Source organism: Perca fluviatilis, chromosome 15 (genome assembly GCF_010015445.1).
Source record: "Perca fluviatilis chromosome 15, GENO_Pfluv_1.0, whole genome shotgun sequence".
In the NCBI taxonomy this organism is placed as follows: Eukaryota; Metazoa; Chordata; class Actinopteri; order Perciformes; family Percidae; genus Perca; species Perca fluviatilis.
The window spans coordinates 19,017,527-19,041,560 of NC_053126.1; the positions used below are offsets into that span (position 1 = coordinate 19,017,527).

A 24,034-nucleotide genomic window follows, 5' to 3' on the forward strand; every position below is an offset into this window, starting at 1 on the left:
GTACATTTAATTTAAGTTTCATATTATTATTATTATTATTATTATTATATTATTATTATTATTATTATTATTATTATTATTATGAATAGTCGATTTGCTCTAATAAAACCAAATAGCTATAGGAAGATGGAGGATGCTGTCCAAAGCTTCGGCTCGGTGGTTTCCATGACATGATGACATAGTCTAATGTACATTTTACTCTAGTCTCAATTAGCTCATTTTTGGATTATCGTGTGATCATCGTTATTGTCTCTCTGCTACATATTTTTTGCATGTTACAAAAAATATGCTCCGCTGTCTATTTTTGTCTATGCTTATTTAGCTACTTGGTTCGTCCCCCCGACTTTCTACTATTCTTTATTTTGGATTGAGTGTAGATCTATGCATAGGGTGATATCAGCTAAATTGGGCCACTTTTTGGTAAATCGTTTGGGACAATAATACAATACCATATATGCCTTTTACATGTGTTTTTATGATTAATAATGACTGTTTTTGATAATTTTGTGTTGAAATTATTTAATAAAATATAATTATTTAGGCCCTACAGTTCTTGAAACATCAGCTCTGCCAACATTTTTTGCATGAGCAGTTTCAGGTAAAATGGGCCAGCAGCTTCAGGTAAAATGGGCCAGTCAAACTGCAAAGGGAAATAGTCATTTATCATCAATTTTAATTTTAAAACACAGTTGCTTATACAGTCACATAACATTTAAACTGCATTAAACAAACAAACATGCATATGTGCCATTCAAAAAACATTTTGGGTGCAAACCCACATATTCAAATGTGCAATTAAAAAAAATCCATTTTGGAACAGCATAGATCAGTGAACCAAGCTCTGGGTTGCGCTTTAGACAAGTTCTGAAACCAGTAATATCCGGACCTCCCTGCTTGGAGAAACCAGATATGTTGTTCTTGGCTGCGAAATCAAAGACCACTTGCTGGACATCACATTTTGTGAAGGGAAACCCCCTCCGCGCCAATGTCTTGAGGGTGGCAGCAAGCTCCCTTTCCGCCTCCTCTGGAAGGTAGGGCTTCGCCCTGACACATGTTCACTGCCAGTCACCTTTCCACTGATGCGTCTTTGCAGTGTGGATCGCGGCACACCCCATGCTCGTGATAAGAAGTGCACACTCACTGTAATTCCTTTCTTGACTCCCTCCCTGTATTCATCTAAGGCCCCCTTCATCCTCTCCTCTTTCCACGGATTGTAGTTGTTTGGCCTTCCTTTCCCTCCCTGTTTTATCTTTGTATCCTTTCCTCTCTGGTCCTTGCTCCTCCTCTCTTTTCTCTAGTTCTGTCTCCTCTCATTTCCTCTGCATTCCTTTCTCCTCACCTGTTCTCTCACTTCCTGTCTCCTCTGCTTGTCTCCTCTGTCATCCTTCCTTCTCTCACTTCCTCTCTCTTTCCTTCTCCCCTCCTCTCCCTCTCGCCTCCTCTCGCTTTGCCATACTCACTGTAAATAAAATACTACCATTATTACTGTTGGGAGGTCATAGGTGGTGTGTGTGTGTCCATGTACACATACACATACACACACAAACACACCCTACACACACACACACACACACACACACACTCTAACACGTGTATATGTGTTTGTGAGTGACAAATGATGGCCCATTTTAGCTGAAACCATGTGGCCCATTTTACCTCAGTGGGTTAAGGTAAATGCTGGGCGACCAAGAAAAACATCACTTTTCAAAAAATATGTTCATATACCAAACTAACAACATTATTTCTGATTGATGCCATCAAGACAGATATTATGCATAGTTTTTATGGGCATGTTTTTTTTTTTACAGATTTATCATCCTTATAATAGTTAAGTTAGATTTGGTATGCCAGGCTACTCACCATGCAGCTTTCTGGTGCAGTCTTGATTTGAATTATTGCCCGCCCCCCCAATACAGCAACCATGAACCAATCAAATCACCTGTCACTTGTCAAGTACAGTTATGACAACAGTTTGAAATCCTTTGCAGTCATTGGCTCTAAATTCCAGAGGGGCTGGAACCCCCAAACCTTAAATGGCCCATTTTACCTGATGGCCCATTTTACCTGATATCACCCTATATAATCTCTCCCTTGTGCCGTCTTCCCAGTACACACCAATTTCCCATTTTTTTTGGGATCAATAAAAATCTATCTATCTATGGCGTTTTTCCATGGTACGTGCTCGACTCTCCACGACTCTACTCGTCTTTTTGGGTTTTCCATTATGAAAAAAAGTAGGCCTACCTGGTACTAGCTAACAGGTACTTTTTTTAGTATTAGCATTCTTTAGTTCTCCCATGCTAAATGGGAGAATTTGTTCATCCTCAATGCTATTCTTTCTTTCTCGTGCCTCCATGTTTTCAGATTTAGTTTTCTCTCTGTCTGCTGAATTATGCTGTAAATTATGTTATTTTCATTAGTAATACTTTATTTCTATTTCTCACTGCTTCTTTACACGTGTCATCCCACCATTACTGATTCGATTTTTTTTTGCCTATACTTTTAAGAATTGACTCTAATGCAGCTGATATTATACCTTGTCTTATGTCCTTATTATAATAAAAAATAACCATTTCCAGCGCCTTGTTTTCTGTGATGTAGAAATATTTACTTTGCATAAGACTATTTGGTCACTATGGTTCCTTCTTGGTACACCTTCAAATCACATATTGGTGCAATATTATTGAGAACCAGTGTAAGTTATTTTAAGTCAATTACAGATTCCTTTCTGGTACGAAAATCATTCCTTGTTTTATTTCCATCGTTTAAGCACACTAAATAATATCTTTCATCTAACAATGTTTGATGAATTAAATGGAGTGTTGCAGTTCCAGTTTGTGACCACTAGAGGAGAGTGATCACTCATGATTCTAAATACACTCTAACTGTTTACTCCACCAAGCGTCACACACACGCTAATATCACTCAAATCAGAATAATCAAAATATTAATACTAATATTAATTTAATATCAATATGTACAGCTATTTATTAGCATAGCTATTACTAATAACAACAGCAACATATAATTGGTTAATAATTGTATCATAAAGAGCGGTTTTTAAAAACAGATTTGAAAAACTGAAAGATGTTCATGCCAGCGTCAAGTCAGCCTGACATTGGCCTACTAATACTTCCGGTGAATACTTTCAAAATAAACTGACCAAACTGAAGCAATCGGGAATTAATTGGAAAAAAAAAATAGATCATATTTATAACTCTAGTGGTCACAGTGAGAACAACCCCACATTCTTCAGTGGAAATAATACAGATTTTAATACCAATTGTATATCCAGAAGGCGGTTTTGTCTTTGTGTGTTGATTGACAATTAATCAACACACAAGAGTAAGCACACATTCAGAGTCACATTTCAGTGTTAATTGTCTTTAGTCTGAACTGATTGAGTGAGTGTGTCACCATAAGAGGTGGAGTCTGGTGGAGATATTCTGCCCTGTGCTTGGGGACAGATTGGGTGGAGCCCGGCAGCAGGGGGAGCCGGGGGCGTGGGGCCGGTTGAAGAAGGGAAAACTTTGACTGGGTGGTTTCACAGGGAGCAGAGGCATTTGAGTCAGGGCACGCATGCCTCAGCTGTGAGAGGCCCTACTCCCCTTGGCTGGCTGGCATCCCAGAGCAGAGGCAGAGAGACAGAGAAGGCTGAGAGTGTGAGACTGAGGGTAAAGAGAAAGTTTAAGCGTAAAGTAGACTAGGAAGTGGCAAACAAGTAGTCAAGAAAGTTGTCTTAAAGAAAAGAGAAAAGGATTAGGGACTGAGTTTGGTGCAGTGTGGCTCCTGCAGGTTGTTTTTACAGTAGTGTGTTTGTATTTGTAGTGAGTGTGCAGGTGGTTTGTATTTGGAGTTGACAGCCATGGCTGATACAGATGTCAAGAAGGAGCACGCAGCCCTAGCAGAAGTGCCTTTTGATGATGATGAGGTAGCTCTGGTGGGTGCTGCCACAGAGCCGGCAGTAGATGATGATGACCCTCTTGAGGGGGTGGACCTGGTGCTGGCAACTGGCCCTGGAGGCAAGAGTGAAGCGCAGATGAACGGGGTCATGGTCCTGTCTCTGCTCGACAAGATTATCGGGGTAGTAGACCAAATCCAGCAGACCCAGAATGGGCTCGAGGCCCGGCAGGAGGCCATGGAGAAGTCAGTGTCAACCATCCAAGGGGAGCTGGCTAAGTTGTCCAAGAACCACACCGGCACAGCCAACACTGTCAACAAAATGCTGGAAAAGGTACGCAAGGTCAGCGTCAACGTCAAGACGGTGCGGAGCAACCTGGAGAAGCAGGCAGGCCAGATCAAGAAGCTGGAGAGCAATGAGAGTGAGCTGCTCAAGAGACGCAACTTCAAAGTCCTCATCTACCAGGTGAATACTGAGGGTCGGTGTGTGTGTGTGTGTGTGTGTGTGTGTGTGAGCTTGTTTTTTTACTATTTCCATCACAGGTTGGACTACGTAGCGAACTATCTTTGTTTGAGAATGTTGTGGTAATGCTTTACATGTGGCTGTTAAAGTTACACTAACAGTACATGTCTTTCATTCCCCACTGCGCAAAGGAAAGTTGGGAGGGGAGTGTGAAATGCACCTGAAAAGCTATCAAACCATCAGAGCAACCTTTTGACATCATCTCACCAGAGACAGTTAAGCCTGTTTTATGGTTCTGCGCAGGCTCCACGCAGAGCTTTCGCCGTAGCCTACGTAAGTGGCCTGATGTTTATACTTGTGAGTTGGTGTGTGCGTCGAGCCGGCACGTGTGTGTGTTGGGGGGGAGTGGGTGATAGAGCAAGGGAGAAGTGAGAGAGTGACGGCAATTAGCTTCAGAGCGAGTAACGACTAGGTCATAGTGAGAGAAACAAAGTGTCTCTCCTGTGTTTTCTGACCAAGGTGAGAAATCTTTAGCAGGAAAAGTTCACCCTCTCCTTGATTTCATGTTGTTTATGGAGAAGGAGAACCAGGAAATGAGTCGGGGGAAATACAACACTACCCAGCCACGGCCAACGACGTTTAATAAAATTTTTCGAGAGGTGCACGTCAGGCTACGGCGTAGGTTCCGGCGTAGACACAGTGGGGTCTGCGGGGGTACGCCGTCGATTCGACGCAGAAGCATAAAACGGCCTTTAGTGTCACACTGTGGCTTCAGTTGACCCCTGTTAGTGGAAATGTTCTGTAGTTTCTCAGGATAGAGGATCCTGGCCAAAGCTTCGGCTCGGTGGTTTCCATGACATAAATGTCTGAATCGCTTTTTCCTCAAACTTAAATGAGGCTGTAATGTTTACGAACAATCAGACACTGCAGTGCACTATTTAGAAGCTGTTGTATGGTGTGTATTCACGCTCAATGAGAGGTGGATTCCTCTTCTCACCTATGAAGGGAATACTAGCAGCTACCATGGAAAAACAAAGGCAGAGAGTGACCTCTCCCACTCCACACAGGACTTCATGATTACCCAATGAAACTATATAAAGACTATTCCACTAGACTAAATAAAAAGGCCTATAAACACAGGCATGAAGAGCTACTTGAGACAGAACCAACGCCCCACCTCTGAGTGCTCCGAGGGCAGATAGTTGGCAGAGTGCTACCATGTAAGATGAAGATGTAGTTTTTAGTACAAAGATTTCTCAGAAGTGGGATACACTGACATCCATGTTGCACGAGCCTGCACTTTAATACCTGAGAACACAAGTGTGAGTATTGGGACAGGGGCAAATTTATTTTAGGGAGCATGATAGCTTCTCAAACGGTTGGGACCGTGAACATCTTGAAAAGAAAACGAGATAGAATATAGAAATCAGGAAGTACTGGAGTTTATGCACTGATCCAATACAACGTAATAAAGCCCTAAAGAAAATCTACGTTAAAGTAGTTTATTTATTTTCATTTTCCGTTATAACTGACTGTCAAACTGGATAATGAAAGAAAGTTCTGTGGCATTAATTGTTTGTGTTTGTTCATGTTTCACAAAGAGTTTAACCTGAGCCAGACCGACAACAAAGATAGAAATCATATCACATCCATACAGGGATAGTAGTATACAGTTGTTAAAACATAATAAAATATATGACACACTGGTATCGGATCAGTTCAGGTATCAGAATCGGGAAGCAAAAAATGGTATCGGACCATCTCTAATAGAAATAGAAAATAACATAAAGGACACAATATGAATGCATGTGTGAGAGTGTGACTGACTGACGTACATATGAAACTAGATGAGCAACTCTTTTTTTCCTTTTTCTTTTTAGCAGGACAATGCTGTCATGTCTGGCTGGTAAAAATGCAGCATGTAGGTCTTGTGCCCTTCGATCTGGAATTTGACTATAAACCACAAATTAACTGACAGCTAAGGAAAATGTCAGTAGTAGTTACCTTATGCACATCGCATCATAACCTCGCAATTTGCTAGCTGGAATAGGGAAAATACTTTCTTTAAAAACCATTAGTAACAGTGAATCTGAGAGTTGCACGCCTCTCGTAGTAGAGCTTACTTCAGGATCCATATTGGCAGGCAAACCTTTTCACCTCCTCCTCCTGGGATGTCCACTGTGGGAGCCGGTTACACTATTGGCATGTAGCAGAAATCTAATCACACTAGTCCTTAATAAATTACTCTGCAAAGCAGGTGCTTCCTGCTGTTTGTGGCAGTATTGCCTGGTCTACTGCAAGCCCTTTTAACTTTGTGTGCAATTGTCAGTGTGGGACAGTGTACAAAAATGATGTAAAACTTGTTCTAAGAACTTGCAGTATCTTAGAAAGATTATGATTTTACTGTTTTTATTCTGACTGTAAGTTTTGATTGTGTTTTATCAGACACAAATCATTCTAAGTAATTTCCTGTTAGTGTTATCTCAACCGTAATGCTCTTATCACTGTCTAAACTAAGTCCTCATCATGTTTCAAAGCAGTTGTAAGAGCTGTAGCTTCCATGTTGCATTATCTGTTTTGGGCTCCCACGATCTATTTATTGCCAGAGGATGGCTGCACCGTGTCCAATTTAATTAACTGACATAAAGGCTGGTCAGATATTGGCAGCAATGCAAATCAACACTGGCTCTCAGTCATGTTTCACCACTTTCCACCGTCTGTTTGTGTGTTAATGTGTTAGAGAAGGATATGTTTAAAATGAGGTTAAGGGTGAGATCAGGGTTAGGATTAGAGGTTAATGGTAAGGTTACCTTAGGGTAGGGCACTAATATTGTCTTTCACTCACAGAGTCAATGTCAAGTGAGGCTAGACATCGTCAAAGCATTACCTTTATTGTTAAACTGATACCAGCTTTAACTGTAGGGTCCGTATTTTTTGGTCCTCTCACTCTGTCTCTGCACTCTGAGAATAGACACATACTTTAGGATATTTAGCCACAAATACTTTGACAGTGATGCTTTATAATTAAACCTGCAATGATGGTGGCACGCAGGATCCCCTGGCAACAGCAGGGTGTGGTGATAAAGACATGTTTACCAAAAGTACATTGCATATCAGCAGTGGCAGTATGCAGAGTTTTACTTATGTAAAAGTAGCAATACTAAAGTGTCAAAATACTGTGTTGCATTATACTGTTATAGTTTGTTTTTTTAACTTCACTTCAGTAAAAGTACAGAAGTATTAGCATTAAAAACATTATTATGCAGAATGGCCCATTTCAGAATAATATATATTAGATTATATTATTGTATAATAATAACTGACACATCAATTTGTTAGCATCGCTAAAGTTGCAGCTGGTAAAGGTGGATCGAATTTTAACTACTTTATACTGTATATTGCTGGGTAGCTTAATCTATAATAATTCCCATAATTTATTAGTTTGATTATGTTTTATATCAATAAGCTGAATCTAAGTATTTTAAGATGTCAAATACATGTGGAGGAGTGAAAAGAGCAACATTTGCCTCCAAACTGTAGTGGAGTGGAAATATAAAGTAGAATAAAAATAGGAATACTCAAGTAAAGTACCTCAGTAGTAGTTAGTTGCATTCCAGCACTGCATCTCAGATATGTATCATAATATATTTTTTTTAACTCTGTCTATCTATATACTATATATAATCATATATAATATATTTCAATAATGCCAGAACAAAGGTGTTGCTGTGGCCAAATAAATTCCTCATTCAAACCACAATTGTGCTACTTTATTTTAGTCATTAAAGGGTGGCACTTACATTTTGGGACTTTAGAATTTGAAATGTACCTTTACAACTGCTGCACATTTCCTTGCTCATTACGTGGCGTCTTTCTGGAGTTGCTTTTTTAAAACAGCAAATCCTTACTGCAATTGACCTTGCAGCAGCTGAGGGTCCTTCTGCTGCACCAGGCACTATCAGCCTGTCATCAGAGCTCTGTGGTTTGCAAATGGTCAATCATCCAATGGAGCCCTGCTTTCACACCCTCCCTGCATTTCTGTGCTCTGACTGTACTGTCTATTACTGTCTTATATAAAGCAGGTGTCTTTCCATTTCTATACGAGTCCACGTTTATTTCCTTATTTCCTGTTAGTCTCATATTGCCAGGCATTGGAATTTATTAGTTCAGCCTCACTCCTTAAGTCTGATTTCCTGCTCCAGTGTTTTCTAATAGCAACAGCTGCCGAGAATAAACCTAAGCAGTTTATAGATAATATTGTGGATTTCTCATCGAAGCCTCAGGATGTTTGTAATATAATGATTAGAAATGTTGTAAATGATGGGCACCTGGTTAACTCACCTGGTAGAGCGGGCACCCACATAATAGAGGTTTACTCCTTGATGCAGCGGCCGCACGTTCGACTCCAACCTGCGGTCCTTTGCTGCATCATTCCCCCCTCTCTCTTCCCTTTCAAGTCTTAGCTGTCCTACACAAATAAAGGCCTAAAATGGCAAAAATTTATCTTGGAAAAAGAAGAAGAAATGTTGTAAATGTCCATCTAGCGGCCTTTCTGTTTCAGTAGAAATTCAATTTTTTAACAGTTTTTACACATTACACCCACACACAAACAGGCCCGAAATACACACGCCTGCAAACAGGACTTATATGCTTTAAATGGAAAGGCGCCCGAGCAGTTGGGGGTGTCCAGAAGGTGAACTGGAACCTCTGGACTACAAGTCTACACTCTGTACTTGGTCTGTAACTTCATATTCCAGCAATAAGAAATTTGTGCAAGTCTAAAATGTGTTACACATTTAAAAGATAACTAAAACAGTACTTCAAATCAATTATTGAAATAGTTTTAGTAATAGTCATGACTTTCCAGTTTCTCAGCTGTCTGATGGTTGGAGAAACCACACAGCTGCCATAGTGGTGATGCCCTGCCCCAATAGCTGAGCCTCCTGCTCATCCTCAGACAGACCAGGCACATTTATGTCCAGCAATTGTCTTGGCCTTCAGCTAGCTGAAGCTGTTGTGGGCTAAAAAAACTCAGGGCTCTAGCTCCATCTCAGCTCAGCCCTCCACATTCGAGTTCCAGTTCCAGTTCTGCTGTGTGAAAGTAGTCCCAGCAGCACACCTCTACAAAAATTACAACTGACAACAGAGCACTCAGGTTCTGTCAACACCCTCCTAAGGTCACCAATATAGGCAGATGGAGCAGGCTGCATGCTGATTCTTTCCATTCAAAGAAAAGCCACACTCCATTGGAAAGAGGGAAAACCTGGTGCCTACATTTCCCACAATGCAACCCGTCCACCGAGTTCAGTCGGAGATTCAGAGTGTAATGGTGCGTTCTTTTTGTCTTGTAATCGCGACTAGTAGCTCGAGCGTGACGTTACATCCGTGTCGAAAAACGAATAACCGCAGGTTGTTGCATTCTTTTTGTCACACAATACTACGAGTCGGAGAAAAGATTGATTTTTGTAACATTTTTAGTAACATTTAGGATTCTATTCACCCAGTTATTGACATATTACACACATATATTTCACAGTTTGATACATGAAAATTACGTTTTGATTAACGTTAACGTTAGGCTACTGCTCTGCTTTCTGCTCAAGACTCGGCTTAAAGCCATTGTTGTCATATAGCAACCGAGCGTCTCTAGCCAATTTCAGCTGCACAAGCTACAAAATAACTAATTAGGCGGTATTTAACTCCTAATAAGACTGTAGCGACATGCCTATAGGTAGCAGTATACAGTGCTATGTGTACGACTTCTTCATTTGGTTACAACAAAGACAAAAGTGCTTAAAATTGTAGATAACCACAATGTTTACTATGTGTGATGCACGACGTAGCCATCTTTGAAAGTGAGCTCGGGGTCCTCTGAGTTCAGACGACTTGACGAGTCGTAAATACGACCTCGGGGGCGTTCTTTTTGCAACTTCCGGGTCGTAACTCCGGAAAACAACTCGTAAAACGACTTCGGTGGACAAAAAGAACGCACCACTATGCAAGTAGTAGCTAATGTAGCCTCAAGCCGTTAGCCTCAAGCAGAGATGAGGAGCTACAGTGGGCTGGTTAACTCACTTCTTTCTAACGCCACACCCCCAGATTTTCTTTTTTTCATTTTCAAATTTGCATTTTTCAACCGATGCTGACTCAAGTGACATCACTTGAGGAAAATGTGTTAGATTTTGTGCAGCTCCCTCTGGAGCCACAAAAGGCTTTTTACAACTTTTTTTCACATATGCAGTTGTACTTCCCAAGACCTGCACACTAACTTTGATGTGTCAAATTGGTGGAGTTCCCCTTTGAATGTCATAATGATGTGTATTTACATGTTTTGTAAATGTGTGCTTTAATTAGATAGACACCTGATATTAATGATAATGACATAATGCACATTATCTATTTAATTATGTAGATTAATCTAGTTTATGCAATGTGATAGAGTGTGTCCATCAGAGTGTGAAACAGGACTGATGTGGGTCTGGAATGAGGGTGTGTTTGGCTGCAGCTCAAAGACAGTGATAGCCATTTGGTCAACTCCATCATGGAGATGTAAGACTTCTCAGTTACAGTCTACTTATTCCAGGCCAGCCTCGCAGACCTTCCTTCCTCAGATCGCAGCCAACAAGCCTCGCCACCAGCCCCAGCCCATTTTTCTTTAATAGCTTTTAACCCTGCCCAGACTACGTAATATCTCTATTCCACTTACTCTAGACATTCTGATAAAGCCAAGGCTTTTTTGGCCACTTGAGCTTTCTGAATCTCTGTTTACAGGCATAGAGTTTGATCTCATTACAGAGAGGACACTTAGTTTAGCCAATCCCTTGTAACCAACCAAAAAGCACTCCACCAGCAGCACTAAGTTAGTGTTGTGATTCATCCCGCTGGCATCTCTGTGCCTCTCCTGCCAACATGTACATTTGTTTTTCTCCCTCCTCAGTGTCTCTCCCTCTGTCAATTTAGCCCCTTCTACTCAAACGCAGACATCTCATCCAGAACCAAGGGCACAGCTCATTCAGTATTTGCTACAGCACTTGTACACAATGTTGTCCTCTTCCCGTCTCTCCTCTCTGTTTCCAGGGCTAGGGGAAAGATATCTGGCAGGCTCCACATTTCACTATTGCATGTCAGCTACCATGTCGAGCCAGTTCGGAGTTCCAGTGCTCGGTGTCCAATAGTTAATGGGGTTGCGGGTTGCAACACTATGACATACCTGTACAGTACATCACAAAAAAGTCACATACAGTATGTACTATTATGAAGAAAAAAAACAATACCCATGATAAACTATTAACACTAATGAGACTCAGTATAGTCTTAGTGTGAGCTAAATTCTGAAGACACCTGTCCCAAAGATCTTATCAGGAGAGTCTGAATAGTTCAACATTTACATTCGCTTTTCTGCAAAGAGTTACAGGAGATGATTGACACCACACTCATGTTGATACGTGCGTTAAATAGGAGGCCACAGCCATCAATCTGTTAGCTTATTAGCTAACAGATTCTTATAGTTTATTAGCTTATAGCTTATTAGCTAACAGACAGGAAACATGGTGAAAATAGCAAGACTGTTTCTGTCCAAAGGCAAAAAGTTTGCCCACCAGCAGCTTTAAATTAACCACATAAACCTGTTTGTTTAATCCGCACTACAACCAAAGTGCAAAAATGACTTGTTCCTGGTCTGTTTATTGTGCCCAGTCAAGAAATGTACTAGTTTTTGTACTGATCAAACTTACTAGATATAACATGTGAATTAGTAAGCTTTAGAGGTGCCGGTAGGACTAGTTGGATTTCTTGCCTTTGGATAAAGCCAGGCTCGCTGTTTCCCTTTTTCAGATCTTTGTGTTAACCAATGCAACAGTAGCACATGTTCTGCACAGATAGGTGGGATATTCCTATTCTTATCTAACTCTCGACAAGAAGGCAAATAAGTGTATTGTCGAATCAAAATGTCTAACTATTCCTTTAAATTCAAGCTTTTCTTCCTCTGCTTATCTCTTTCTCTTATCTTCTTTGTTTTAGCAGTAACCAAAAACATCTCAAAGCCACAGCTATGTTTCTCTTTGCTTATATAAAGACACACTTTCAAGCTGACAAAATGTAAAGATTTAGGAAGAGGCCTCACTAACGACTAAGGGTTGGTGTAACATAATTGAATTGGACAGGTGTAATTTTATATACAGTACATTTGCTCTCTGTTGTACCATATCAGATCAAATGTACAACACTCTGTGGTGTGTGTGTGTGTGTGTGTGTGTGTTGTGCGTGCGTGCGTGCGTGCGTGCGTGTGTGTCTGGGATATAGGACGTGGATTAGCTGATAGTGTTACTGTAGCCGTTCCTGTGCTCCTGTCATTAGGATATACAGTTGGTACCACAGAAAGAGGATCCATGCTGTCCCAACACATGTGTATGTTGTTGAGTTATTTAGGGAGGGACACAAAGTATGAGTTTTTGCTACATATCATATTTCTTCTGCTTTTACAATCAATCCCACGTTTATTGTGTACTATTGTGCATACACCTATTTGTGCAGCACTTTGCAGTATTACTGTAATCAATCCAGATGTGTTTGTGAGCTGTTTTTCCTGGTCCACAAGTGAACGCTGACCTGATCTCAGGCCCCAGCTGCCTTTCTGTCTCACCATACATCCCCATCCCACAGCAGCAGACAGGATTCATGAGCCGGAAGACCAATCAGGTCAACCCTTGCTTTGAACAGTTGTAGTTGTCATCCAGCATCTTGGCCAGCTAACAGAAATGTGTCCTCATACCACATCACAACTCGGTGGAAGCTGCTGATACCCTCCGTGCTATTTATTCCAAGATTTGTAGGCACACCCTTCACCTACAAGGCCGCAGCCAAAATAAAGAGTTGGCCAATTATCTGAGTTAGTGTATTAAGGGAAACCGCTACAGTGTATGTTGATTATAAATACACCAGCAGCAATGCAATGGAATGGCGTAGTGTCTTGTTTCATTGAGTGGGTCCGAATTTAGCAATCAGCACCACCAACTGATTGATTAATTGCATTATATACGTGTTTGTTTTGGCTTATTTCCAGATAAATGTGTGTGTGTTTGACTATGTAGGCTTTGCTAGTTAATACTGTATTTTGTATGCTATTGGTATAATAACTGTTGCCTTATTTATTTTTACCATTAATTGGTTATATTTCTCACAATAAATACCAATACTGGTGGTGGATATCTCAAAACTTCTGCAAAAAAAAAAAGCATTTATTTATTTTAGTAACATAAAAAGTTGCTGTTAAAGCAGCATCCATACATTCACTATTAATATAACTGTTATTGCTGTAACCTAGGAGGTTGCGTGTGAAAGCAAAGTCTGGTATGTTCAAACCTTCAGTATGAAGTGCAACAGTCAGGTTACCCCGGACCCTGGTGGTAGCCTATATTTTCCACTGCTGTGGAGCACTTTGCTGTTCTTGTCACTGGTATGTGAGTAATAGTCCGTCACTAGAATCGTGCCAGGTTTTGGGTACCCTTGGGATTAGATTTTGCATGCACATGGATGTTTAGGAAGATACATCTATAAATAATAGAAATTGTACTCCAATTATGTTATCATTGTGAGAGGCAAACCTTGAAGGTGAAACATATTCACCTTTTTTATTTCTTCAAATACACAATTTTGTTTATAAGGTATACTTCACATTTGCTAAGGTAAGGAGGTATTCATTCAAAGTTTTGGAAAATATTGTTAGCATTTCACATTTTTAATCCCACAATAGATCTGTTCAAAATAACAAGGGATTGTCTCAGTGCAAGTTAATACCAAGACAGCTCAGACAGTAGCTCATGTTAGATTAAAAATGGTGCACACCTGCTCAACAAAGAGAGAATAAAGGCTGTACAGCAGTCAGTTTTTCCATCTACAATGTCCCAGTGGCTTTATTCAGTATTACAGAAACAACAGCTCTATTCAGAACAAAGCAAAGCAGTGTGGGTGATTGATTGGCTGGTTGCCTTCCTTCTTGTACCCCCAGCTGTAATTTTCAAGGAGTTATTTGTCATTAATCATTAAATTGGCCTCATGTAATTCAGTAGTTATAGTTTCCTATAGCTGGGCCCAGTACTATTTAAGTTGGCAGCTTAGTCATGCCCTCACTTGATCCACACGTCACATTATCCTGTAAGTGGTAATATGAACAATGAATACCTTCTTTCTCTTAAATAGAATATTGAAATAATTTAAAAGAATCTTCATGCTCACTGCAGCCAATTAATGTTTGTGCCTAAACTAGTTCCAATCTTCAAGCACATTAATTGTTCAATTTGAATGACTAGCCCTTTAGTGTCATTACAGAGCGAGGGATGGTTATATAACATATTCCAGCACTGTAGCTGCCAGATCACACAGAGACCTAAAATATAATATATAATACATTTCCATCTTTGCATGGGACTAACCCTTGGATTCCATTGGTCTCAGAGGTGTGGATGTGGAAAGGCTGAGCTGTGGAAAAGGGCTTCCCCCTTCAGCTCCCTGTGTGTGAAATCACAAATCACTGTGACAGAAAAACCAAAGACCTCCCTTCCTGTGGTGTGCACTGTAACATGACATTGCCGTGTTGGCTATGTGGTACAAAGAGCCCCTCTCTTGTCTACAGACCTAGTGGGATTGGTTTCTACGTAATATTTCCATTACCCACAGGACGCTTAAACGTGGCACCATCAGAGTGGGTTGTTCTAAAATGGGATAAGAGAGCTTCATGAAACAGAATTTGCATTGTGCCCTCAGTCATAAAAGTCACCCCAAAATGCCTGAGGTAGCAGGTGGCTGGACCAGTCCTCTGTGAATTGTTTGAGCCTTATTTAGTAGAGCGTGGGAGGCATCAATATTAATGAACAGAGTACATTAGCGTTCTTATTTTAGCCCCCGAGCACTCTGTAGGGATCAAAGAATCGCGATTCAGGCCTCTGCAGGGCTCTTACACATGAACCTCCACCTCTGTTTCATGTCAATCTCTCACTTGGCCTTCTCCCATCCTGGATGGGCACAAGGGTCAGTGATATCACTCATTGTGAAAGCTAAGTGCACAGCTGCAAGGACTGGACAGGATCAGACAGCTGCTGCTGTGACTCACCGGAGAGGCCTTTCAACACACTGCCTCAAAAGGAATGGTGTGTGTGTCCATGTGTTTGTGTTTATCTATAAGCGAGCTAGTTGCTTAGTGTCTGCATGCATTTAGGTGGATCAGGAGCATGAATGTTGATGTGTATGAATTTGCCATCTAAACAGAAGTCAACCTTGCTGCTCTTTCTAACCTTCCTGTGTGTGTGTGTGTGTGTGTGTGTGTGTGTGTGTGTGTGTGTGTGTGTGTGTGTGTGTGTGTGTGTGTGTGTGTGTGTGTGTGTGTGTGTGTGTGTGTGTGTGTGTGTGTGTGTGTGTGATATAACATGCAAATTAGTAAGCTTTAGAGGTGCCGGTAGGAATAGTTGGATTTCTTGCCTTTGGATAAAGCCAGGCTCGCTGTTTCCCTTTTTCAAATCTTTGTGTTAACCAATGCAACAGTAGCACATGTTCCGCACAGATAGGTGGGATATTAATATTCTTATCTAACGCTCGACAAGAAGGCAAATAAGTGTATTGTCGAATCAAAATGTCTAACTATTCCTTTAAAGTCAAGCTTTTCTTCCTCTGCTTATCTCTTTCTCTCATCTTCTTTGTTTCAGCAGTGACCAAAAACATCTCAAAGCCACAGCTATGTTTCTCTTTGCTTATATAAAGACACACTTTCAAGCTGACAAAATGTAAAGATTTAGGAAGAGGCCTCACTAACGACTAAGGGTTGGTGTAACATAATTGGATTGGACAGGTGTAATTTTATATACAGTACATTTGCTCTCTGTTGTACTATATGAGATCGAATGTATAACACTCTGTGGTGTGTGTGTGTGTGTGTGTGTGTGTGTGTGTGTGTGTGTGTGTGTGTGTGTGTGTGTGTTTGTGTGTCTGTAATGTTTTATTGCATCAATAGTCCTGCATAGAGTCCCCCCAAAAAGAAAAAAGTACTTAAAATGTATATAGATATTTAATTTAGATGAATTAATTCATGTAGGCCTATAACATGTATTTTAGGTAACAGTTATAGATCTTAGTGCAATGTTTGCTAAATCCTTGCATATTTAAATTGAACCCTGCACAGCCAATTTAGCATACATTTTTGATTGACAGGCAATCTGACTTGTAATAATCCTTCACAGATGACACAGACACAGACGATGTATTATTTTATTAACGCTACTAATCGTTTACATCATTGTAGGTGACAAAATATTTTAAATAAAATAGGAATATTGGAACAAGTGGACTAGTGCAGGTCTTGTACAGTAACAGCAGATAGAGAGACAGAGAGGTTGATGGAGAAACGGCAGCAGCTTTAGTCAGAGCTGCTGGGGGCTCTGTAGAGTGCTGGTTGAGAACACTGTTTGCTCTGTCGTCCATAGTAACAGTCAGTGGTTACATTATCCCAGAGCCCCGGTATGAGTCACATTTTGCTGATAATATTTAGATAATGACAAGCTTTGCTGTTGTTACATGATGAACACCATCACTTTAAGATTATCATTAAGGATTACATAATTGTCAACACAGGTTGAGAAAATTCACCAAAGCAGGAGGCGCTACTGAACTATCACAGTCTTAGCTCCTAACCAAAATATTTCCCCTCAGTCTGCTAGGACTTTTTAATTGCATCTCCTGAGTTGTGCCTCCTTCTGAAAGACGGCACAGTTGTTGGCTTGTCCGAGCAAATCACACACACACACACACTCAGAGCGGAGAGTTCCCACTCTTTCTAGCCAACATTTCCATGAGTTATGTGCACGCCACTCTTGGAGGAAAGAAACATTAGCAACAGACCTCCTTCTCATTGAGGAGAGCACACATACACTCAGTCACCATTCCCCTGGCACCTGTCAGCAATAACACACACAGAGTACCGACTTTTCCGTTGCTGGTAACTAGAAAGAGAGTGGAAGGTAACGCAGGGACACTAATGGACTTTCTTTCGTCTATCCCCAAACTCCCAGTCTCCTGCTTTGTAATCACGAAACCCAAACAGGGTTTGCTAATGTTATCACAATTTCCACAGAAACAGTGGGCTGAGTCAAGTTTTCAGAATGTAAACAACAAAATGTGCCAACATGCAAAGTCTCTGTGTTTTTGTTGGCCAATAAGTAAATTTCCATGGATCAAAAGATTACAGCTTTACAAGTTCATGATTGAAAAACCTGTTCAATCCACCAAACAAGACCTTTAAAGTCTTTAAAAAATCCATGAGTAAGTTCTGTATGAAAATCCTTTGTTTTCCATCAATTTTAAGGTTCAAGGAGTTTCTAGATGCATTAGTAAATTGGGCAGTGAACGTCTGGATTTAGCTGTACATAGCTTTAGTGAGATATGGAGCTGACCTGGATCCTGGACTACGTTGTAGTTTCACTGTTATGTATGACCTCAACTGTACAAAAATTGTGTCTGCATTTCTGTATGTGAGGGTGGGTGTACACGTGTCTGATTACTTATACTAATGCAAACTTATGAATTGTATGTATTTATACACAGAGGCTGTCTTTCCTAAGGGCTGTTAACACCAGGAACACAAAAGATGCACCTATATATATTTTAAATGTAAGATCAACACCCTGGCTTTCAATTTTAGCCCACCAGCCAAACTCACCCCACAGCAGCAAACAAGTTTTGCCAGGCATGTATGATGTCACCTGAAAAGCCACTTAGACAGCTATTAAGTGTTTTTTTTATGTAGCCAACTTTATGTCACTGTGAGTACGCATGTTTATTGTGTGTGGGTTTGTCTCTCTTCAAAAAGTTCTGATCACATTTCAGGACTTTGTGGTAGGGTTACGTGCTCATGTGCATGTGGGTTATGTGCTGGAAAATATCTCAAATCTCTCATTAATGTTACGATTGCAGCTCAGCCTCACTTTGCTCTTTGTGCATGTCCGCAAAGCAGGTGCAGTATACATTTTCATTTAATTGTAATACACTCATGTTGCTGCATTGTTGTAGAGATGTCAGCTGTTTATGCAGCTAAACTGTACCGTCCACCAGAGACAACATGAGCAGGTGGTTGCCATGGGGACAGAGCGCGGTGTTTATTTGTTGCTGTGCGGGAGAGGAGGGTGTTGTGTGGTGGGGGTTGTCGAGTAGGACTGAACGCTGCAGTGGCCTGCAGCCAGAGAACGGTAGATGGAATCCAGAGAGAGGCAAAGGCCAGCCCAAAATAAACCCATCCAGAGCAGGTCGGCCAAGCCCACACCATACACTGCACCAGATAAGGAGGCAATGTCCATTTTATGATAGGATCATATGGCAACATTTGAACTGCCCATGGGAGATGTGGCGAGCACATGGTCTGACAGGTGTTTGTCTTTCAGAAGTTCGATATCAGCATTGGAATCCAATTTTACTATAAATATTGCACATTACTAATGACATAACACCACAAAAAACCCGGGTTAAGTTGTTTGCTCCAGTGTCAGTTTTTAAACCTTTATTCTACTTGAAAACATTGATATTGACAGTAACAAACCAAGATATGTCTCGATATACTTCTTCAGACTACCTTATATCCCTCACTTAGGCTACATGCCACCTCCTGGTGTGTTGCTCTCAGCTGTCAGTCAGCCGTGCTGTATATCTGTTTCTGCAGGAGATTCAGTTTGCATGTGGCAACGGGCTGACAACAATTTCTTGACCTCATCTCTGCACTGGGTCAGTATTGGTAATGCTCATATACTGTGAAGACACCTAAGGATGCTTTCATTTTCATTTTCATTTTCTTTCATTTTTCATAATTGAAGTTATTTGAATAGAAGATCTCCTTAACCTTAAATATTTTAACCAAAGATTTTACATTACATAAAAGTCTAAATGCTGTTTTAGAGGCATTTCTACCCAGATAAAAAATACAATTTGGATTCTTAAAATGTCCAGTGGTATTCTGTATTATATGCCACATTTTAAAGCACTTAAAATTAGCAGCATCAATACAAAATGTCAGTATCAGTTTCTGCCTGTTATAAACTATGTACTGGTCTAACTGTAGGAGTGTGGATGGATGGCCGAGTAACTCTTGTTCAAATATATATATATCAATGTCACAACATTGAGTGTATCTACAGGGTCAGTGAAGATGGCGATGGTGGATTAGATCCAAAGAGAAGCAGTGAGGTGTGGCACTAAGTAGCAGCAGGGTGGGACCTCTAATCCCTCTTCAGGACATGCTGTAACATTGTTAGCATAATACTACTTCTCCCTGTGTGGATATCTGGTACCACACTGTCAGTGTCCTGCCACACAACATGGAAATGTGGTGGCTGCAGTGCTGATTGATTGGCGGATGTCAGCAGTAACATTATGGGCACAGTGTGGTAAAGTAAAAGACTAGGAAGGTGGTGAAAGAGGAAGTGTAAACTTCAGCAATTGGTTTTACAACTTATGGCAACTTTCCTGTACTGCTGTATGCAGAACAGATAGTATGTGCCTACCTCTGGGTTTATACATGTTTGACCAGGTGTGAAACTGCTGCACTTTTGTGCTGTACATTATATAAAAACCAAACTGAAACTAACCACCAAGTCTTTCCAGTGAAGTGAAAGCAGCATCATAAATTATAGAAAATCTATGATTTATAGATAATACATCATTTTTCCAGACATTTTTTTATTTAATATAAAATCACCATCTATGTTTACTGTTATATTTTACTGAAATTAGGCCTTTAAGTCACAATAAAAGTGTAACAATAAAAGTGTGTTCAAGGATTTATAGAGAAATGATAGCAAAATAGCAGGAAATACACCTGTGGTTAGATGTAACAGGTTTAGTTTCAATATGACTGTGGAGCTGCAGATAATTTCTTTTAAGCCCTATAGTTTAATTTTTAGGGACGTGATATACAGTAGCCTACATGTGATCACACCAGCCTGTGTATCATATTTCTAAGGCTTGAAGTGTAAAATAACTGGGTGTAGCCATGCTGGCATATGATTGACACCACTAGATGGCACTCTACACCAGCTACAAGCAGTGAAATGTTGTGTGCACTGAATGTTTAGATGACACATGAATCTGAGAATTATCATGCTCATATTTACAAAATAGTTTTTCACCCAAAGGCCATTAAATCAAGCTGATAATTTTCCCATGACATAATATTCACATGACATTGATGGCATTTAATGAAATGCCATAATTTACATGAATCAAATACACTCAGTGTAGCACCATGTCTGATAATATTGTAGTAAATGCCAAATGTGATTCAATTTCTTATTAAAATGCTTCTGTGGCTTAATGGTCTTCTGTTTTTCTGATCCTTCCTATTTTGCTCCCTCAGGACAAAGTGAAGCCACCGAAGACATCCAAATCCAAGACAGCAGAGGCAGAAGTTGAAGGCATAGCCGTGGAGGGCCTTGAGCAGATACCTGAGGGACAAGAGGGAGTCCCAGTCAATCTCAACTCAGATGAGGAGGTGGAGATTGAGGAGATTATCGAGGAGTCTCGTACCAAGCGCCTCCAACGCACCACCAAGCAGCAAGTGGACAACATAAAGAAAGCCTTCTCCAAAGAGAAAATGGAGAAGACCAAATTAAAGACAAAGGAGAACTTGGAGAAGACCAGGCAGAGAACCCGTGAAAACCTGGAGAAGACAAGGCAGAGAACCCGTGACAACCTGGAGAAAACCAAGCACAACCTGGAGAAGAAGATGGGCAAGCTCGGGACCCGCATGACCCCCAACATGGAGCGCAGGGCAAAGATGAAGACCTCCAAAGAGAAGGCGAAGAAGTCCCTCACTCCCGACCACACCATCTACGCTCGCTCCAAGACCACTGTGTACCGCGTCCCCCCCTTCACCTTCCATGTTAAGAAGTTCCGAGAAGGTGCGGAGGAGGTGGTGCAGAACACAGAGATGGTGGAGGTGACCGACGCCGAGGGCCAGTCAGCGGGCGAGGAGAACGGGCTGGGTGTGCACGTAGAGGTGGAGGAAGGGGAGCTGGTGCGTGTAGACAGCCCAGAGATGGAGGCTCTGTTGCAGGTGACTGAGGACTCTCAGCTAGTCAGGGTGGAGCCAGACCTCCTAAAGAAGGCCCAAAGCGAATAGAGTGTCTGCAGGTCTGTGAAATGAGAGATAAAGGGATGAAGAGGGGAGTGGAGTCTAATCACACGGACACAATATTAGTCGTGTATAGGGTCTCTCTTCACATGATCACAATCTATGACATCTCATTTGTTTTTGGTTCTCTTTTTATTGTACCCAACAGGGATGACTTTCATATTTGCTCCTCTTTAGCATACAAATAAGAAAAACAAAGCAAAAAGAAATTAAGCTTTTGAAACATGCTGCAGGCTGACTGGTTATTCTAGACTTGTATGTTTATGCTGTTTGCTGTTTATTGTTGGTTTGATAGATTGAGTGGCTACAAGAATAAAAAAAAGGTCTAAATAGTCTTTGTTGTTGAGATGTAATGTATAATTTAATATTTGCCATGTATGATATGCACATTAGCAGGTATGTAACAGGAAGTTGTTGGCAGGATTTGTGCTTTAATCAATGGTTTTAGTGATGTAATGTGCACAAGTGAAACAAAAAAAGAAACAAGTAGGCAAGGTATAGGTCTACAGAAGAAATAAACAACAGGAGGAGAGGAGACGAGTGGGAATGGACTAAGAAAATCTCTTCCTAAACTAAAGAGTTTACACAAACTTTACTCCTGATATGCAAATTATTTAGCCTACTGCTAGTCACTCAGCCATTGTGCTAAATGTTACAATATAATCTAAATGACTGAAAATAGAAGCGTAATGTCTGATAGATTATTTTGAACATTAAAACACTGACAAATTCAAAAATAACAGGATAACATTTCACTGGAATTGTACCTTGTATGATTTCATGTGACAAACAAAATTGATTGATTGAATACTTAAACACTCACATAGCACCACAATAAACGGCTAAAGTTACTGTTGTGAACAATTATTTTAAGACCTATTGTTTTACCTTTTTGAGGACAAACCTGCAAGTTATATGTTGTATGTACATTTTGTGTGCATTGATAACAAAAAAAAAGACAGAGACAAAGGATCATGAAGCCTTAAAAGAATCAGTAGTCCACCACATTTGGTATATTTACAATACATGCTTGAAAACTTGCTTGACCATAATTTACTGTAATATTTTGATGCATACTCACCATGCTACATTTGTTGCATCTGGACATGTTGAAGGGCCCACTCAACAACTTCCACATAGCACATATCTGCACAGAGGAGAAGACAAAGACTTTATCACCATGGTCACAGCTCACCAAAGTACAATTGCACAACCCTATTACATTTTCTCAAGGTAATTGCAGGCAGAAAAATGATGATCTGAAGAGCAAGACTGACTACGTAACATGTAGAGATGCAAATGTCATCCTAAATGCAGTCGCAGTGAGACAGCCATGGCCAAGTAGTTATGAATGGCATGGCACTTTAATAAATGTCAGAACATCATGATTTGATCAAAATGTTTTTTTTGCAATCTTGTGTACTTCCTCTGAATTATAAATAAATCATAATTTAGAGAAGATGATTGCAGAGGATTAGAGGAAGCTACGGTGATTGGATGGTAATTTTTGTAGCCTAAATAAACTGGGAATTCAATTGTTGCCACTTCTGATCATGAAGGCAAGCATTCAGACTCTGGACAAGGAGAGGGTGAATGTATGGTTTTCATTTTTGTCCCTGTAGACTGTGTGTGATTTTGATGTGGCTCACTGTGTAGTATGGAGAACCATTAAAATAATCAATGGGCTGGGGAATGCAATTAAGGAGAGTGCTCCCTCAGAGCACTGAGCAGGATGGAGAACAGTGAGGACAGTGTGTGTGTGTGTGTGTGTGTGTGTGTGTGTGTGTGTGTGTGTGTGTGTGTGTGTGTGTGTGTGTGTGTGTGTGTGTGTGTGTGTGTGTGTGTGTGTGTGTGTGTGTGTGTGTGTGTGTGTGTGTGACTGTGAAGAGTAAGTATGTCCATACCATACAGGCTACCCACACTAATATCTTGGTGAAACTCCAGGTTTATGTCTACATCAAGAGCAAATTTAAAAAAACAAAGGAAACAATTGCAGGTCTGTGACATCACATAGACATATAACTATCATAGTCTTATATAGGCTAGTATATGATTATATCTTTTTCTTTTTTAAACAAAAACATCTTCAATGTTTTGCACATTAAACATTAAAGCATTTGTAAGATATTGGCCCCCCACAAGTGTTTTTTTGCAACCATGTACTGTATATTTTTGTTTTGTTATAGTTGGTTATTAAAAAAACTGAACCAGCATGCTATAAGCGTGAGGTATCATGCACAGCTTACAGCATATAGAGATATTGTCATTTAGAAAAATGCTGCAACACAATGTGACACATATTTGCTCTTGGTGTTATTGATTTATACTCAAATACTGAAGTTTGTCATTTATTTTGTGTTTAAGGCCCCTTTTGTCACTTCAATATTAATAAAAGCTTATGGAATAATATATACTGCCTATATTTTCTATATATATTTATTTTATAAACATTTTGTATAGTTGATTACACTGTGTGTTTTGTTCACCTAATGTAAGAGGAAGCTTGATTG

The 24,034-nt window shown here is 40.4% G+C and overlaps 1 protein-coding gene across 1 annotated transcript; it reads left to right on the forward strand.

Annotated features, from left to right (window-relative positions):
* The first annotated feature begins 3,495 nt into the window (after nt 1-3,495).
* cavin1a (caveolae associated protein 1a) lies at nt 3,496-23,933 on the forward strand. The gene is made up of 2 exons (XM_039825013.1): nt 3,496-4,366; nt 20,748-23,933. Exons 1-2 carry the CDS (start codon nt 3,866-3,868, stop codon nt 21,510-21,512), a joined length of 1,266 nt encoding a protein of 421 aa, XP_039680947.1. The 5' UTR covers nt 3,496-3,865; the 3' UTR covers nt 21,513-23,933.
* The last annotated feature ends 101 nt before the right edge of the window (nt 23,934-24,034 follow it).